The 20,776-nt window shown below is 40.2% G+C and overlaps 1 protein-coding gene across 1 annotated transcript in view; it reads right to left on the reverse strand.

Moving 5' to 3' along the window:
• UQCC1 (ubiquinol-cytochrome c reductase complex assembly factor 1) overlaps window positions 1-20,776 on the reverse strand; it is a 50,405-nt gene that overhangs the window by 13,235 nt on the left and 16,394 nt on the right. Inside the window, exons 6-7 of the mRNA XM_074842977.1 lie at window positions 18,222-18,279; window positions 11,667-11,775 (exon numbers count right to left, since the gene is read on the reverse strand). Of these exons, the coding sequence (XP_074699078.1) occupies window positions 11,667-11,775; window positions 18,222-18,279 (167 nt within the window). The remainder of the gene's footprint in view (window positions 1-11,666; window positions 11,776-18,221; window positions 18,280-20,776) is intronic.

The following is a 20,776-nucleotide window of genomic DNA, read 5'->3' on the forward strand; positions in this document are numbered from 1 at the left end:
AATACAAGTACTTTCTCATTCAACACAATTAAGTGGCAGTAGTCATTGCCCCAGGACATTAAAGAGGAAAAAATACGAAAGGGGTAAAGAGGGACTGCACATTCATAGAGGATTTCTGTTAGTAGCTATTAAGTATGATGGTCCCCCTGCAACTCTCATATTACTTGTTAGTGCATGACGAGAGAATATACCAGAAGAAATACTGATATACAGTTCTGTTTCTTGCACTTTTTCCCAAATATCTCTGGTCATTCCTAGAAACAGTACCCTGGATCTTCATCTGATATTAGAAGAATGACTTCTGAGTATGTTCAGTTTTGTTCATTTTTTGCTGATCTTTGCAGATATCGACTGGTATCTCTTCTGTCTGTAATATCTCTTCCTGCCCTGACTTGCAGCAAGACAGCTACAGCTCAGCCACAGCTCATTAGATGATCCTGGATACCAGTCATCAGGCCACTTTGCTGACTTGATAGGAATTTCACCTGAAATATGCTAGTACAATTTTTTCAAAAAATGCTACCTTTACCATAGCTTTTACTAACCTCATGGGAAGAAAAATTTGGGACCAGAACAAGTTTCTATTGCATAGGAACAGCAAGTCACCCATCTCCTCTCCTAAAATACTCTCCATTAAAAAAAGAGTTTATTTCATTTTAAAATGAAGTGATAATTGCTAAAGTACATACAGTTGATAAGCAATTAACAAGCTTAATCCTTGATGCTAACGCCTAGTACTGCTACAACCTTTATCCAGTGATTAAGGCCAGGACAAATGCAAATACTCACTCTTACTATCTCACTTTCAAATTCATTTTTGTAGTGCCTAGCAGACTGGTGTATCTGTATTTGCTCCATCAGACTTCCCACTATTTCCTAGCACAGCCCTGTTCATACATGACCTGTTTGACATTCTCCCATCAGTTCCACATTTGGGTAAAATTCTAATTTGAAGTCACATTGCTTTCACCTTCTACCAATATTCTGCACCTTCTGGTTTCAATCATAAGCTGAGAAAAACCCGATTTCCCCAAGCACTCCTCCTCCCCAGGGCTTCAAACACACGCATGCCACAGAATAGTTAACAGTTAAATATTTTCTTGCCAATATTTTAAGAGTGCAGAAGGTTCCAAATTGCTGGTAAAATAAACAATGCCAGACTGTGAAAACTCCTGCCTGCCATATACTCTGATGTTAACAAGAGTTTCTTTATTACTGTAACCTTTCAGAAGCGAACAAAAATTATTTCTCTACCCTAGTTCTGCCCTCAAGTAAAAGGCAAAGGAGGAAAGCGAACCATGAAAAAGCTGCATGGTAAGATACTGTGAGTTTTCCATCCTACTTCTGTATTTCATTCAGACTTGATGCTGCTGTGAATAAACAAACTTCCAGAAGATCCTAAAAGCGTGGGCAAGGACTTTAAGCAGCCAAAAATTTCCTTACACACTGCTTCTTGAATAACACAGATTAAACCTACATATGGGGCATCTTCCCTCTTGCATAATAAAACAGGAAACAGAAAAGGGCAAATTTAGGATGCTCTCAATGGGACACATTACTTTCAAGCTTCTCAGCACATAGCTCTGTCATCTGGGCTTTAGTCATGGACTTCCATCAATTACATGGTCTCTGCCATTTCCTCACTTTTAAAAAAATGAAGTCTTCAAACAGCATCTACAAATAGAAGGAATTGGTAGCACTTTTAGCACAAACGAGACAAATGACTATATGGTTCAGGTGACACCCCCTAAAACCACTGGTCATTCACAGCCCTGCCAGCCTTCTGCTACCTCCCAAATATATTTGGAGTTATGGAATCCACACCCAAGCCATCTGAAGACCAACTCAGATCAGTGTTGCTCATTTCACATAAACCAAGATTGTACTGACCCCATCTTCCATCCACGATACCAAATACCACTAGCTGAATCTCCCCTTTTATGTGCATTCTTGTAGCCACAAGGCCATCTGACTAACTTGAAAATCAACATGATGTACATTTTGCTAGCAACAAACAGAGATCTCTAAGATCAGATACACTGGCACTTTGGTCAAATCTTTTAACCTTTTGCATAATTTCCTGCCCTTTGAATATGGAAACAACAACATTCAAGTTCTTACAGAAGTGTAGTGATAATTAACTTGTAGAGACACAGCAAGTGCTGTGTATGACCAGAAACAGAAGAGGAAGACAACAACTGAGGACAAAGGAATAGAAAGAATCTATTGAGATTCCTAAACCAGAATGGAAAACAGAACAAGACATCAGTTTGCCTAAATGTGCACAAAAGTGTCATATGCCATTGCTTATACTAAGGTAGTAAAAGAAACCAAAGAAGCTAGCAAGCATGAAAGCAAGCATTGGAATTATTGAATGCATTGCATTTGCACTTCCCAATCATTATCATTTATTCTACTGTGGGAGCTGTTAGCAAAAGCAGTCAAAAATAAGGGCTTTATAAACGGATAAAATGGGCCAGAGAAATCAGAAAATGAAGTAACTGAGTTCTAACAGGAAAATACAAACGTTTGCAACCCACTTACCTAGCCAGGCTACAAGGCACTGTAGTATGTGCATTATAAACATGAAGACAATTCTGTCTGCAGCAGAATTTAAGACTGGCCTTTGAAGGAGTTTGACAATTAAACTGGCACAGAGCTGCATGCAGGGGAAGCTGATTCAGACTGTCAGCACTGGCAGATTGCCCACCAACTCCCCAGTACATACTACAAGCAAAAAAACCCACTAGTGGAGACAGTCAGGACACATAATGTCAGTGAGCCACAAGCCAGAGCTGATCCTTGCAGCAGTTTTCAGAAGACATACGAGCGATGTCTAGGTCAGAGAGAGAGAAAAAGATGAGGCACGAGGATAATAGCAGAGGAAAGCACTGACGATGGCAAATATGCAAAGAGATTTAGGATGGGAAAGGAAGTGTTCAAATAAAGAAATAAAGGAATTGAAGAAGACAGATCTGGAGCTGAAAGAAGCAAAGTCACGAAGACGCTTCAACATGCAAGGGTGGGTTTGAAGCAAGCAGACAAGAGGACAGATCCTGAGCTTCCATTGTGGACCTTTGCAACAGGACGTTGCTGGATGAGCACGTTGAATAAAGGCAGCACGTGGCCACTGACTCAGTGAAGCAGCATGCCAGGGATGGAGAGCAGGCACAGCTGGCACTGATGGTTGTACAAGGATTCACTGAACACGAAGAAACACAAGGGAAGGGAGAGATGTGGTAGTGCCAGTCTGACATACAGAAAGGGGTCCTGCAAGGAAACAGAGACTTAACAAGAGGTAAGAAAAAGTAGAGAGAGAAACTAGTATCTCTGCAAGATAAAAAGTAGGAAGGGAGAAGTGTGTGATGTACTGACAGAAAGGAACTGTAAAAACAGGTGCACACCCTGAAAAGAGAATCAGATACAAGCTCCAATGAATTCAGGCATTAGGGTAACACAAGAACGACCAAGGACAAGGAGGGGAAAAAAAGCACTGAGAATGGGTGTGATTAATTAAGACCTTAAGTAGTTGCTTATGTACTGCAAGTAAATGCCAAAATTAGGCATACCTGAGAACAGTAATACAGTCAGTGTACCATAGAGCAAAGCAATCAGTGGGGAAGTAAACTTTCACTGTACCTGACAAAATGGAAGCGTCAAGCAAGGAAGGCAACTCAGAGTAACAGGACCATGCTCTTCTAACAGGATAGCAGGACCGAGAGAGAACAAGACTAATTACCACAGTTGTACAGATATAAGCTTGATGAAGATGGCATCAGCCTGAATGCATTGGCCGTCACAGAGAAAACAAAGAAAAGAAATTCTCTTGCAAGCTGTGCCTCTTTCTCTCCTGGAAACAATCACTCTAGTCTGTAAAGCTGCACTCATGTTTTGCTCTCAGAAACAAAGAAATAAAACGTCACTAATCTTTCCCCAAAATAAAGGTTAGAGAAGACATCCCAAGTACCAAACAGACCTCACTCGTGCTATCTGTGCCCTATGAAGACAAGTCCAGAATTTGTGTAAAATACAGCACTTCAACCACTCCTTAGTTTAGCCAGAATTAGCATTTGGAAGCATTCAGTGAAAGTTGGATGTGTAGAGAAAACCAACGAACCTCTCCTCGTCAGCAGCAGTTACCAAACACCACCTGGTACCATCTGGCAACTAGAACCTCCTGATCCAGGAGCAAGGGAATAGCCAGAGATGCTACAGAAGGTGGCAGTGGCAATCGGTGAGCTGCCAAGAGCAGCTGCATACTGTTTTAATCAAAGCCACAACACATGGGTGCTGCTGAGTCCGCCAGAGACATGAAAAGAAGTTGTGTGAGGGCAAGGGAATGAGCAGCCTCTCAAACCTCTGCAGCACCCCCAGACCATATCAGAACCTTAACTCATGCTTATGTTATTGTCTTTCAAGACAGGCAGGCACCAAAAACATAAGGAAAAGTTACCCATTCCTAAAGAGGAACCAGAAGATACCAGCGACATTCTACCAGCAGCGAAAAGTGCAAGCAACAGTAACCTCTTCATGGTTTGTTTGATTACTCTGATTTAGAAGAGACATTGGTCTTGGCATTTTTCTGTATTTACAAAGGAGCTTAAAAGTGCATTCATGTTTTCACTGCAGCAGCTTAGAGTTGTTAAAAAAGAATTACAACCACAACACAAGATACCTCGCTTCCAAGAGTCTCAACAGGCTTAGCCAAGCAGACCAGCTGATCTCAGTTGAGGAATTCTGGGGCAAACTCCAGAAGGATGGAAGCTGATAATGTATATGCTCAAAATACATAGTATAAGAGCATGTTACTTAACCCTGCGCTGACCGCAGGCAAATCCCAAACTGGATCGTGAGTGATACACAGAGCACTGGCAGGAGCCAAACAGTGACAATACAGGTGCTACCCATTCCGCTGAGCCTGGAGACTGCAGCAGGTCCTGTAAGGATCATTTTCCTGTTTCCACCATCATCTCTACACTGTCAAAATAAAAATTATGCAGTTGTAGTGAGCAGTATTTCATTGCTCAGCGTTTGAATTTTGGCAACTACACGATGTTCTGGAGAGTTTGAGAAACACGGGGCAGCACTTAACACCTACAAGCACTCCATGGTAAAATCGATTTTGGCATGTGAGCCTCACTGGCACAGAACATGGGGAATAAAGGTGCTACAAGGCACTTTCCAGTGTACTTCTTGCAGGCACCAGAAGGAGGCACAAAATAGACCAAGGACACTACCTTACAGTATCAGGATCCAACACATCTGGGAAATTTAAATTGATTTTTTTTATGCCAGACTCTATAGAAAACTGAGGCAGGCCAGTTGAAAAGAACCCAAGCATATATTATACCTGGATTTCAACACCAGGTATCCTTGGCACGCCCCAAACATGCCTATACTTAAGATAACCGGGTGTGCTAGTTCCATGGGCACTGGTTCTAGAACAACTACATTAAAAACAACATAAGAAAGAGACCCCTATTTCAAAACTCCATGACCTGGTAAAGTTAAATTTGCATCACCATGCATATTGTTTGTTCCAGACCTCATCACAGTCAAGATATTTGCAAGGTAACATTCCAGACACATGCATTTTCCTGCATATTTATTAAGATTTCCAGAATCAAATTTACTGAATTTACTCCAGAACAGTACCTGATACTATTATTCATTTATGAAATGCCAAAATACTGGAAATTTACTGTGAACTTTCAAGCTCTTTGAGAAAGGATCAAGGGTTGATGACCTATTTCTTTTGTGATATTCTTAAAACACTAAGTTCAGTTAAAACATATCACACAATGCCTAGTATCCTATTAAACAAAACAAGCACAAAACACACACATAGCAATGTTGATCTCAGTACTTTGGCAAGTAAGTTTGTTTTGTTTTTAAGAGGGAACACTAGAAACTGGTAAAGTGTTATATATTATGTTTTCTAAATAGTCATTAAAAAACTCATAACAACTTTCTCCTTAAAATGTACTAGTAAAGTCCATTTCAAAATATACACAGACCATTTGAAATGAAAACTTTTCCTCTTTAGTTTTATAGGTTTTAAAAAACCGTTCTCAACTGTACTGAACACTATCCTCTATCTCATATCCCAGTCCATTTCCTCAAACAAAATCACTACCTTCTCTGTAATACTTTGCTTCAGTACACTTCCTCCATCTCAACTCCCCCTCCACTGCACTGCCAGAACACTGCACACACTCCCCTTCTGCCCCAGCTCCGCCCCTGTTCTCCCATGATAATGTAGTTTCTCTTCTGTGCATCCCAAATTGACTCCCTGACTTCCCATCAGATTTTAGAGACAGGCCTGAAAAGGAGCCCCTGAGTATTCACGTACAGTAGCTTCCCACTGTAAGTGTATCAACTGCAATAGTTCAATTCACACACAGAGCAAGTTCTATTTTAAAATTCTATCCATTTCATGCCCTGTCCTCTCATCTTCTAAAGCCATTCTAGAATCTTACTTGTCTTGCTCTGACCATGATTTCTGAGTTTTTAGTTAGAAGTGTCAGACACTTTTTTTTCCACAGTAAGAATAACATAAACTGAACTCTATCAAGTTTAGGAAGTTTTCTAGCTACTGTAAGGTAAAATAGCATTTTTAATCATCTGAAGTCTTCTAACTGTGAGAAGAGTATTAAGACAGAAAATGGTGTTTAAGTTCACGAAGCTAAATTCTGCTCTCAGTTACGCTGATGTAAACTATGTTATTGATTCTGATGGCATTACTTCAGATGCACAGCAATGTAACTGAGAGCAAATTATGGGTCACTGTATATAAACAGCTCTAGCCGAAAGTATAACAAAGACTGTATTGTGCTATGCACAGCAGAGCCAATAAACGAATTCAAAAGACACCTAGATGTGTTCCTGGAAAAAAAAGGGGGCAGGGGTCTAAGTGGTCTGGTGGGAAAACAGGAAAGTGAGATTAAGATAAATTAAAACAGGCTTGGCACACTGGGCTTGACAGCCCCTCCCATGCTTATCTCTTTTGCAGCTTTTAGAACATGTATCGTTATAAAATGAAGTTATTTTGCACTGAAAAAAACCTTCTGCGTTTCAGAAGCAGAATGCCACCACAACACACAAGACTGACACTGTTAAAATGAGCCTACAACAATTTACAGGTATTCAAGTAAGTCTGATGTATCTTTCTTAGACAGCATGTGACTTGCACCCAGAAGTGTTAGTATGGGGTTCTTGAAGGAAGGGGACATGGGCGGGGAAGGGGTGTTGGGTTTTTTTTCATGGGTTTTTGGGGGGGTTTTGGGGCAGGGGAAGGGGACTTGTCTTTTTTTAACCTCATATCTATTGTCCGATTACCAGCTGAAATCCCATTCCAGGGAACTCCAGCATCTACAAGTCCTGATCAACTCTGCAGCTTCAGCTAAGGGTATTAAAAAACACTTAAACTTATAACAACTGCTTTTATATACACACAGTTACTAAAACACAATACTCAGGTCAGTAAGGTTAATATTGAGGGTGCTAAAGAACTCTGTTAGGAAGACAAATCGCAGCAACTTCTAGCACTGACTGAATTCCCCTTACAAACTGATTAGGCAGCTGCCAGTTTGCATAGTATAAATCTATTCACTGCAAGCCACAAGGTGGAGATCTCTGGCAAAGTAGGATCGAAAGGAAGTCTTTTACCCAGCCTAATGTTACTATTAACACTTTGAGCCATTGCATCAAGCCAATTTTTCTGTTTGTTTTTAAAGTTTGATAGAAATGTCACTAGTGGAAAAATTAAGTCAAGAGCACTGGTTAGCCACAGAACTGGACACACCTGGCTGCAAACCCACCAAAAGAAACTGACTTCATTAGTACTAGGGACAGCAGAGTAAAATTTATATCTGAAATATGCCTGCACCAGTAGAATTTGCTGAGGCCACAGGCTCTCTGTGTGTTTTTACAGCTGTGTCAAGTTTTGGTTTCTGACTCTTGCCGACATTCAGGAGTGCTGAAGGAGCTCAGGCTAACAGGTCCCAAAACTTTGTAGCTGAGATTTAGATCTCAGCAGTTTTAACAACCAGGTTTTGAAATAATACAAACTCCATTTGGAGTTGGAGCTGATGTAAATTAGTAGTTAAAATGCCTTACATTCTATCACTTTCAGCTCCAATGAACTTGTATATTTAAGAGCAGATGGCATATTTTAATAAACCATCAATATCAATTCAGGAATATAGTATCCATTTTCTGCATCAAGTGTTGGAATTGTTGCTAGATGTGGAAACAAGCTGAGGAACTACAGCTTTGTCTGTCAACAAGTTAAACTAATTGCATCCAACTAGCAATTTTACAGAGGTGCTCTGTCACTTATACCACAATAGAGGAATGTACCAATTGGAGTTAAATACTGACCTTTGATACCCTCCATGAGAGAAAAAGTAAGAAATGGAATATCCTAGGCACTGACTTAGTGCCGTAGAAGTATTCAGTAAAGTTTTTTTTCATTTAACTTATTTCTGAGAAAGGCTCAGATTCTGAAATTTGAAAGCATCAACAGAGGAACATTAAGGTTGTCTTCTTTTGGAGGTAGCATATATACTGATTGCAGGACTAAATTACTTGAAAATAAATAGCTGTTACACATATTCCTCAATCAGCTCACAAACCTTTTGTCATTATGTCAGCTTCATTTGAGAAGAACCATTAGGGACAAATATCAAGATTAGTAAGTAGATCCTAACACTCAGGCTAACTGCCCTTTACTTATTTCTCACTTAAAACTCCTTGCTGCTGCTAAAGATGAGATGAGAGAAAGAGTTCAATCAGGGCACATCTATGTGATGGGGAGGAAAGTAAGTGAAGAAGAGTGAACAAGCATGGAAGAAACAGGAACTGCCCATTCAGGGGCATGGGTGAAGTGGCATATTAAGCTGGGATCGCTAGCACCAAGGAAGGAAAATAAAGCAGTGATAAGAAGCAAGGGAACAGCTAACCTCTTCAAACATCAATGCATAAATTATTTTCATCTAACATATAATAAATACTACTAGAAGAGACAAAAAAGTTCATTCATCTTGACAAAATAATGAATGATTAGGAATAATTAAAAGATGAAAGGAAAAAAAAACCACTAGAAGATTATGAAAGCCCTATGCCTTCACAAACACTATGGGGAAGAGAACAGTTCTAACTTCCAAGTTTACAATCTATGCTTTCTTACACACCCTTAATGCCTGGTCGAGTAAGCTGTTACCTCAAGAGTTCACGTTCTCTCACAAGGAGTCTCATTAAAATCAATGGGCCTCTGTGCAGCTAAACTATATTAAATATACACACAGATGTAACTGTTTTTGAGATCAAGCCTTTAAATGTGTACATACTTCATTTAAGCATCAGCTATTGCCACATAAAAGCTATGTTAACACTAGGTTACAGTCAAAAGCATATTATAGGAATCATATTATTGCAAACTAAGCATGTTCATTATTACATTGCATGCTCATTACTACAAACAAAGATTGCGAAATTTAAATTCAAGGATAAACTGAAAAGATGCCTAACCTGCCAAGGCAGAGAATGAATGGCATTCAAACAACCTGAGCTCTCCTTGCAGTTGCATCATACAGCAACCATACCATTATAATATGCATGTAATAACATTTGAGGCTCCAGACTGGATGAAAACATAAGGATACTGGTGGGTTTTTTTACTCTTTGAGGAATTTTGGGGAGCAATGGAATAGTTTAGTTTGCAGAAATGGAAACCCTTTGCTTCCCTTTACAAAGGGCTGACTGTAAGCACTGTCTTTTTTTTTCTTAGAGTTTACTGAAAAAAAATCTTGATACAGGTCTAACTTAGACCATGCTTTATTTTTGAGTTCTGCATCCTTGTAAGGGTAGCAAATGACTAGCTCTGCTTCTCTTTGCTGCTGCTTCAGATCCTACAAGGAACACTACAAGATGGCATTTGAGGTTAGTTCATATAAGGCAAAATGAGGATGAAAAGGAACAGAGAAATAATTTCCTGTTTCAAAGCAGCATTCTCTCTGTGCACAGATGGAATCAAAAGATCTCTGAAGAGATTCTGGGGGGCTCTGGGAGGCGGGGTGTTTGGCTAGGTGGTGGTGGTGGTTTGTTTTTTTTTCTTTTCAAGAAGAGCACCCTTAAATTTATACCCAGAATGAAGATCTGAGCTGCCTCCGGTTCCTACAGAGAGCAGAATCAACCACTGATAGGACATTGAAGACATCGGATAAGGACAAAAATGCATAAGCTGTTTGATTCAAACTTCTCCTCTAGTACTATCATCTAATTTGTCTAGGCTCACTCACACTGCCTTATGGCATCTGACCAGGACAGTGAAGATTCCTATACTGGAATTTATGTAAACCCATTAATGTAGAAAGAAATTCTAAAATGCCTGAATTTAGATTTAATCCAAAAGAAGATTAAGAGTATGATTTATCTTTAAAAGCAAGCTGTAACATACTAAAGCTATGAAATTTCCAACAATTATGAAAAGAGAGCCATTGCTGATAGAATAACTCAAGTTGCACCAAAATCAACACTTTCTAAAACCACATACAAAATAAAAGATCAGAGAAGCTTCTTGAATTACTAGCAGGATCGCATACCAAATCCTAACTCACTGGTTAACTCCCTTGTTTGTCACCAATAGGGATACTGTAGCAGCCTCTCCAAATATGGCTGACAACTAAGACTTGACAATATGCCATTATTGCTCTATGAAAACTGTCACTTCTCTAACAGACCAATTTGTTTTAATCACAGACAAACCTCTATTTAATCACTGAACAGTTCTTTTTCCACAACACAGGAGATCTTTCCCAGCCCTATTCTCCCACTAGAAGTGCCCTGAATGTAGGCACCCTCAAATGTAGCGGGTCCCCTGTCACCACCGTGATACTGGGGTTATGAAAACCATCTCCTCCTCCGATCGCTTGGGCACTGCCTGCTCTGAAGACCAAGGCTGGAGAAACGCACTTACAGACTTTAAGGCCAGAAATGACCACTACAACTAACTAGCATCACCTTCCTCAGAACAGGCCAAAAAGATGCAATCTTGTTCTTCCTTCAAACTTGCAAATGAACTATCCTTGGAGCTACTCTCTCCTTACAATGTTTCTTTTGTGATAAAGACTAGGTATACTGGAGAATCCAAATGAAAAATAAACTAATGACTAGTTATAGTCATGTACAGGAACTTAACATAAAAACCTTGTCTCTTAACTTTCCTTTTACTCAACATCCTAGATACAGAGAAAACTAAAAGCTCTGCTGGAACTACTTAAGTTGCAGTTATACATTTGGCACCAGTCACGTTTCTCCCTAACTCATCTGCTTATTTCTATCCGCAAACGCCCATTCTGCTACAGCAGCATCCACTTCTACAATCACATGGCAAACCACATGGAAAATTAATCACTTTCAGACAAAGCAGTATCTTCACCCAGGCCATGGTGCAGTTTCAGAAACAAAGTCAGTGGCTCAATACAACAGGCAGTACAGCTGCGGGAGTGAATGGTCAGGAGTAAGGGCTACATACACCAGCTTACGCTAATAAATAAGCAAGCAGCTACAGGTTGATTCGTAGGCATTCTTCTAAGATATGCAAAGTTACAAAAGCATTGAAAGATGTGAAATCATCAAGATTATCACCACCAAAGATGACTTACCCCCATCACCTTACCACGCTGTTCAACATCCTCCCACATGCAGTGAACTATATAGCGACACATGTATTTTCCTGAGCGACCCTCCTGCTTCATTCGTAGCAGACACATCCTGCAAGAATATAAACACCAAATTCATCGCTTCTAGTTTTTCTTCATATGTAAAGAGTGAATTAAATATATTTAAGTTCATTTAAGATTCTCCTTACAGTTTTGTTTTTGTGATCAGGAAAAAAACCCCAAAGATTTCTATTTTTAAAAGAAGTAGACTATCACAAACTTTTCTGTTCTGTACTCAAGAGCTCTATCTGATGGATTTTGGCCAATTTAGCTATGGAAGAGTGACAGTGGACTCTATTCTGGCTGACAGTACTGTAATCTAGTTAAACAGTACTGCAACCTAAATTCCTCAGCCTTAAGAATATCACCCTTTGGAGCAGGAAAAAATGTCTTGTCTAATCCCATGCTACAAGCCAGCTGTAATTCAGCTTGGCATACTAAAGTGCTCTAAGAGTCCAAACTAGCCAAGCTGTGAAGATTTAAGCAAGTTACAGACTTCACCCAAGTTCACATTAGCATTGTCCTAAGTTATTCAACTAAAGGGGTCTTTGGATACATCTCCAACCACTTGGCAAGCCAAGTACATGCTAGAAGAACTCACAAGGTTGTAAATGCATTGTGGGATCTTAATGAGAATATCAGGTTGAGTTGGTTTACTTTTTTTTTAAGCACTAAAGCCACTTGAACTTCATTGCTGCTGTTCTGTCTAAAAAATAAATCATCAGAAAAAATTTTATTTTGCCTCTTTTACAACATCTGTAAACAGCATGAATTGAAATACAGGCTAATCCCTCACTAAACTAAGAGAACAATCCCATCACCATCCCACCTTCTCTACCTCGCTAATCAGCTCTACGCCCGTGTTATGAGTCAGAAGTGCCTGTCCAGGATAGACTGAGTTACTGGAGATGAGGTGATGCTCAAACACTGGAGCTAAAAGAGGTCACTGCTTTGCATAGAGACAAGCTATAGGTGGGAGGCTGCTCACAGGAAATTCTTCTCACAGCTTATGTAAAAACAACAGAGCAGAGCTGCTGGAGGCCACTTTGAAGCAGTTGCATACTAACAATAGTGAATGTGCCACAAGAGTTAAGAAGTGAAAATGATGATTTTTTTTTTTTAATCTGTTCTTCAGTGGACAGAAGTTCTGTAACTCCCTACAGGCATTAAAAGTATTTGGTGATCTGTGAATGCCAGCTCAACAGGGAGAGTCATAAACACTTGAAGCTAGTCTGTTGGGCTGACCTGTAAAAGGACAGATGCCAAACTTTATGATGGTTTCTATCTTGTCTACTGATTAGTAAAGGAAAGATATTTTTTAGCCTGTAAAGGAAGCAAAACTTATTGCCAGCCATGAGTCACAGAGACAAAACAAACTGAAGGTAACAAAAACTGCATTAATCCTATATTCTTTTTTCTGATTATAACCATACATCTAAGTCATATACAAGGGTCATTCAACTGAGACACCAAAATTGAAAGAAAAGCCCATGGACCAGAATCTGATTTCTAGATGGAGAGCTTCTGAAAATGACACTGGCCATACAAGGGGCCAGCTCGGGCTCCCAACACAAGCCAGGCGGAATGAGGTCAGAGATGGAGAGAGGGACTGAGAAGCAGACCGATGATCAAAGGGTGGAGTGACTGAGAGAAGATGGGTAGAGGCTTCTCTCAGAAGCTGGGTAGAAGCTGGATAGAGAAGGGGAAGGGCAGCAGGCAGCAAAGGGAACATTGGGAAGACTGGCAATTTCTGTCTCAGGAAACAGAGCTGTGTAAGGATTCCCAAGGTTTATAATGTGGCAGTGACAACTTGGTATCTGTCCAACAGCACCACTGTCCCAGCAAACAAATGCAATTAAGACAGTATCAAGAAATGAATCCTCATCTTGCTCACAGAAAGATGACAAAGCTTTCTGCTAAAACAGTGGTCCAGAACCCAGAGAACAGCTGTCCAGTTACCAGTCCTTCCACAAAACAAATGCACAAAGAGCTCAGAACTTTTGTGTCTTACTTCCACCAGTTTCAAAACCTTTGTTCCTCTTGTGCATTCACATAACTGAGCTGTATGAAAGTGTTACTGTATCCCAAATTTTTACCCACTCTTAACTAGCCAAAGAGAAAAAGACTCAGTTTAAAAGACTAATTTTGGGCTAAGAAAAGCATTTTTAAACTTCTTTTGCTGAATACACAAGCTCAGGGGGAAAAAGTAAGACTGGCTTGGCAAGAAAACCTCCTCCCGAGCATAAATACTGGTTCCTATCCAGTCTGCCTTCAGTGGTGGTGAAGCAGGAGAGAGCAGTGCACAGACCAACAGCTAACAATTGGTCACTGATGAGCAGGACTGGAGTGGTGTTCAGAGTAAAACCTGCTACCCACAAAGCCTAAAAGGCAGCTCTGTGTTTGGATGCATAGTGCTGTCACAGAGCTGTTCTGCAGCACCGTGAGTGAGATCATGGAATTTTGCAGTTTATTTGAAAATTTGGTAGTTTGTTACTACACCTGCCGTCTGAGGTTTAAAAGACACAGACTCTTTAAAGACTATAAACCTTCTAACTAGATCAACAGAGTGTGAAACATTTTATCGTTTCACTACAGAATCCGTTCTGTAGTTTAGTCAAATACTGACTCATCTTCATCAAACCATGAAAGAAAAATTATTCCAGACTATCTTTAGAAAGATGTCTACCTGACATTTGTTGCGTTGGATAATTTATGCTGTATTTAAGTTATGCAGAGAGATTATGTTAGAAGAAAATTATATGAAAGGCTGCCTGAAAAGGAACAGGAGCCTCTATAACTCCACCCATCTTAGATGAGATGTCGCAGTTTCCCACAACAGCCCCAGCTATAACTGCTTCTGTCAGTATTCCCACAGTGCCAACAGACTGGCTTAAACACCAGAAGCGGTAGTTGACACCACCCTGTCAACTGTTGTGAGGTGGCTCAGTGCCATGCAGTCAAGGTGTGATCACACATTACACTTCTAAGGCCAAAGCCCACTCAAGAGCTTCCTGCCATCCCCTGCAGCTGCCCACTCACTCCTGCTTCCTCGGTTGCTCCAGAGCAATTATTTCTGGGGCTATGTTATACTTGTTCAGAGAAGTTACTCTGGCTTAACACCACAAGTATCAACAGCGATTTTGAAAGGGTTTATTCTGTTTAACCCATTCATGAATGGCCAGCAACTTAGGGGATGGGAGAAGGAAGCTCCTGAATCTACTCTGTCATCAGCTATATGTTGTGACACACACTTCTATGAAAAATGGTAACAAGCAGAATTCTGAACATTTCATGATTAGGTCTACATGTTGTTCTGTGCCCCAGCCTAGCAAGTTCACCAACTACTGCATTTACAGCCACATACAGGTCTTTGCTGGGGCACAGACTAACAGAACCGAGCATGGCTGTGCAGTCTTCCCCTCCCCCGGTGCCTTTGCTCAAGCCATGCAGCCCATTCCTTCATGTTAAGGCAGGATCAACTAAATGCCTAAGACATCCCAGATAAACTTGTTCTTAAAACAAATCTCCAGCAAGATTCCTCTGATGTAATTTAAACACCTTTCTGCCTGCCCTCTCTACCATGAAACAGTTTATTCCCTTTCTTCTGAAGCAGTACATTTCAAAACAGTATGGTATCCCCAGTCTTCTCCATGCAAATCTGAGAAATCTTTTCCTGCAGCAACTGTTTTCTACATACTTGGTGGTTCTTATTCTCCTCTGGACTCTCTCAGACTATCAACACTTTCTCAAGTGCAGATTTCCTTATCAGAAACAATGCTCAGATGAATTCTTGCAACATATCTTTGAGTCTTTGGTAACAGGAATTGTACCACCTCTCTATTTTGATCCTAAATATTTTAGAGATGTCACCGTACTTGGTGTGCTAATAATACAAATGGAGCTCTAGGTATCTACATGATACATCCTGCACCAAAACATTTCTTAGTACAGTCACAAAAGTCATCTCTTTGGGCAGTTTCATAACAGCTCTGGACACAGCCAATATTCCATTTAGACTGCCACCGCATGGGAAAAGGCAAACCCAGCAGTGGAGATGAACAGCTTGATTTTCTGAAAGGTCTGGACTTCTAAATGTAAAAGAAAGAGTCCTCCTGACATCAAAGGTATGAAGTAGCAGAGACAGCCTATAAAACCATGACATTCAGGAAAGAATATTGATATGTAGATTTTCTAAAGTATCATTTTAGCACTGCACTGGAAGGCACTGGAGTGTACCTAAAGGAACATTATCTTGAAAGAAGTTAGCAAAAGCAGAGGCTAAACACGAGAGCCTGAATTTCTCCCCTTTCTGACTGGAGGCAAGTAGGAAAACTCTATTCACAGGCAAGAAAAAATAAGAGCCAGATTCAAACAGAGGACTTGTCAGAATCTGTAACACAAGAACGTATGCTCTGACAAGCATCTTAAGTCTACAAAAGTGGGATGCATAAAGCACAGAAACACAGCTGACTAGAACATGACGGGCAATGACAACAGTAAGGAGGCAGGGTTTGCCAAACTAGGAAAAATTCTCATCTTCTCCACCTCCAGAAGACACTCTGAATCAGCTGAAACTAAAACTCTGAAGGAGAGGGAAGAAGTACACCAGAAAGTGATCCAGACTGCACTGCAAGGTGGAACAGGAACACTTTAACAGATGGTGATCAGAATCTACATGTTCAGGTCGTTGGCCACCAGATCAGGAAGGTTTCCAGCCTCTTAGGCAAAAGGTCCAGCAGGAAAGACAGAGGTACTGCAGCCTTCAGACAGGGGTAGGATGTCCTTGGTCTTCCCAGAGCTAGCAGAATCAATAATGTTCCGCTCCCACTTTACTGAGGTCAAATGGATTAAAGAAAGAGAATCACAGAGAACATAGGTTTACAATAAACCTGATCGTGAAAGCAAAATTATGTCATGGCAAAATCCTGGTCACTAAGCTGATCGCAAGCAAAGCCTGCATCATTCCCCAATGACCCAGGCAGTGAGCAGGCCTATCACAGGCTTCTCTGTATCCTGGAATATCAAAATGGATCTCTCATTTGTGGTTCAGAATGACAGCACTCCTTAGGTCAAGCTGCCAGGAACACAGAGGACCCAGGCACACAGACCCTGGAAAAATTAACCTTTAGTGCTAACCTCCACACTCGACATTTCATTGCTGTTATACAAAGTAGAGGGATTTGGTTCCTTCCTGCTTGTGTAGTATATTGCTGTCAACCTGTCCACCGTATCTTAAACAGAAGTACTTCCATTTCCCTCATTGGCTCCTTAACATCACCAGCTCAAAGGGTGGCAACTCTTGGCCTTCTCCAATGATCTCAGACTTTTTGTGTCTATCCCATACCAGTTTCATCTCTATCATAGTCCCCTTGTTTATTTTTATGCCTGTCATGAAAGAAGACTACGTATGTTGAATATGATGCTGTGTATCACAGGGTACATTTTCCTGTCAATGTAAAATCAAGATGATGTGAAAAAACATGTGTTCTTTGCAGATTCATGTCACCCCTCTTTGTTTTTCCCCGGATACTTACTAACAGTTTGGTTTTGAATGTTTATTACAGTAGTTTTCCAAATATTGATATGAATGACTAGCTTATCAAGTAATTTTTTTAAGCCTTTTTTCCCCAAACTGCAAATCTCAAGGGTTTTCCTTATTTGATTCTACTGATTTCATTAACTGATTATAATTTCAATGGTTCTGCTGATTTATTCATTCTTTAGTGAATGAGTTGCCCCATCTTTCAATGTATTGAGGAGACAGGAAATTAAAAGGAGGGAAGGGGAAAAAAAGGAGGCAAGGAAATAAGGGGCCTATGCTTAAGTGCAGCTATTTCAGTACAAACTTCCTTTCAGCCTTTGGATAACTGAACGTTAAGTCTACGGACTTCAGTTTCCTGAAAGATCTGGCACTTAACAAAAATTACTGTACTCCCTTGTGCATCCCTCTGACCTTTACAAGTATGTAATGCTAGATGAAAACCTGATTTTTTTGGCTACTATTTTCACAAATGAAAAAAGGAAAAATCTTAATGTTTAAAGTGTTAAATATTTTTAGATGTAGCCAAGCTGGCATTCACCAACCTGTACGCACATTTCAGAGGTGCAAGAATAAATGCCAATGCTATAATTTGTTAAATGCTTCTGACGAGCAGCAACTTCAGTCACCACAAATTCTCCAATTTAAATGACTTTTACATAAATTTAAACTTTTCCTAAAACACCCCAGTAAGATTTTTCCACATAGGCTGAGCAAGGCTTTTAGAAAACTCATGGCAAAGATCATTCCACTACTGAGGAGTTTAGAGATGTAAAATATGTTAGCTTCTCTATGGGACTTTTTTGTTCTTTAGTAGAAAACTGCTAAAATTCAGTAATTAGTACATTGAACATAACCACTATTATCAATAACCATGGAGCCTACTTTTTCTCACATTAAGGTACATTATCACTCTATTTCCTGAAAATAGTTATATTACTATTTTACTTTGCACTTACCAGACATGAAGCTGGGCTACTAGAAACCATGAATTCAAAGTATCAGGCATTTGGCACCCTTGATGGGAGAGGGAAAAAAACACAAAAACAAAACTAAATATTAATTTAGTCACATTTTGCACCTAACAGAAATTCACTGAAAAATCTGGATACATTTTAGGAATTTAATTTCTGGCCCTAAACAGTAGATACATATCAGAAACAAACATCATCTACTGTCACATTTGTGCTTAAACTCTAGAACACGCAGCCACAGGACGCTGTAGATTCTGAAAGATTTCATGTGTTTAGAATTCACTTTTTACATTTATGGGGGGGAAAAAATTCCAAAATGGAGAATTAGACAAATGTGGCTTCTAGCTCAGGAAGTCCCAAGGCAGTAGAGTGTAACAGGGAAGCATCAACAGATGCTTTGCTCCATTCTTACACTCTTCCTTTAACGTGTGCTGTTGCCTCCTGCCAGGGACAGAATAGTGTGATAGCTGAGCATGCCTTGCCTCTAGCCGTTCTACGTTAGGATTAAAACCACCAACCAACCACAGAAACAACTTCCGTCTCCAGATTTACCTCTACTCTGATAGCCACTGGGTTTTCCAGAGGTGGTTTGTCCATATGCATGTTCACACTATGGATCTGCATGTGTCGTTAGGATGTGATGCTGGAGATTTAGGCTATGTGGCACAGAAACCATACTCCTCTTCCTCATGCTTGGAATGTGCACATTAAGTCCTTCAGTTCCTGTCATTCTTAAACTTTCATCCTAGGAAGTTACCTCTACATCTGTTTCCTGGAGAAGTTTTCAAGAGGGGTACTTCTAATGAGAAGGATCTGACACAGTCACCTTGGCCTACCCAGCACTTGGGTCTTGTCTTGTGGAGTGTTCAAACCTAGCTGTAAGAAGGCCAGAGAGCATTCAGAAATGGACTCTCCAGTCAGATGTGCCCCAAGGAAGTCAACCTTATTTTTTCTGTGTGGAATATATTCCTTCCTGACTCCTACACTTCTTGGCTCTCAAGTACTATCAAGGAGATTCACCTAGACCATGAAGCAATACTTTTCACAGATTCTTTGATTTTATATGCCAACTATGGTCAGGCAGCCACCAGAAGAACCAAGCAAATCATCACTATTCCTCCCTCCTTAGAGAGATGACTTCATCAGAGCCTAGGAGGTGCCAAGCTTCAGCATCAGTGCCCATACATCACCTATGCCACCTCTAAGACAGTATAAAGACACTAACAGTCTATGTTTGGAGATTAAACACAAGTTTCCCTCACCCTTCTCCCCTTTTGGCTCTCTCATTCCTATTAGAAATAGTTCATGTGCCTAGAAATAACTCCTTAGACCTGAAGGCATGCCAAGGCATCTCTAACTAGGACAAGAGTACACAATGCTTGCATTAATCAAACCTTTTAATTAAATGAAGGTTCCACAGACAAGATTCAACAGACAGAGGTTTCTGAAGTAGAAGTTACCATGTATCACTCTCCCACCACAGAAATCACTCTTCAGTGGAAAGTAAAGCTCGCACCTCTACTACCGGAAAGTTTTTAAAGACCTATTCAGTACCCAGGAGGGAAGAATTTTTTCTCTAACTTTCCAAGTGTTTCACTTCTATTTTTATAATTCATTTTTTAACTTCTATATTAGGACTGTCTACATTGTAAATTTAAAGGAGGGATGGCTCCTTTAAAGCAACAAGCTTGCCCCAGATACCAGCTCTTTAAAAAGAATGCAATTCTAAAATTTGGGATTTTAGAACACCTTATTCTGGGAAATTAATTGGGGAACAATTAATTAAACACAAAATTATTCCCTTCAGAATACAGTTAGATACAGATAAAATGTCTGATGGTAAAGCTACCTATGAAATTACTGTGATTATCATCAGCTGGGGAATAAATCCATTCTGCCCACAGAATACATCCTGCTTACACGTCTGCATATGATAACAGACATGAATGTTCAGCATTACGAGGACATACCTCCTCCTCCAGTCATATTCTGTAAAATTCATCAGGTAAGGGATGAAAAACTTGAACATGGACTTTCTTTCATGATAGATCATCTTTGCCACTACCACAATTTTAGGAAGGACACAATAGGATAATATCCCCACATCCTGAAAAAAACCCAGGCGTATTATGTCAGTGTTCCCCTGAGCATGACAGATAGCTGCCAACAAGCCACCTGATGGGCTAAGGGAGACAGAAGAATCCAGAATCCTGCAGGTAAACTCCAGCCCTTTCAAGCTGCTTGGTAGCCCCATGAGGAGCCATCTGAAAGGCTGTTTCGACAGGGCCAGCTCTTTACTACTGCAGTTGCACAACAGTGGAACAATTAACAGTATTAACAGTTCAAGATGAATTCAAGGTAACCCTACACTCCATGTTCATCAGACAAATTTCAGCTCAGCTCTCAGTATCACCTACCTGATCCTAAAAGACCTTTCAAGTATAAGGTTAGGCATGAAACATGTTCCTCACAGGTGGCTACCTCCTTCATTTTGTTAGAACTACCCTAGCTCTGGAAGCTTTGTGTACAGAAAGCTTGGC

Source organism: Strix aluco, chromosome 17, assembly GCF_031877795.1.
Source record: "Strix aluco isolate bStrAlu1 chromosome 17, bStrAlu1.hap1, whole genome shotgun sequence".
NCBI lineage: Eukaryota > Metazoa > Chordata > Aves > Strigiformes > Strigidae > Strix > Strix aluco.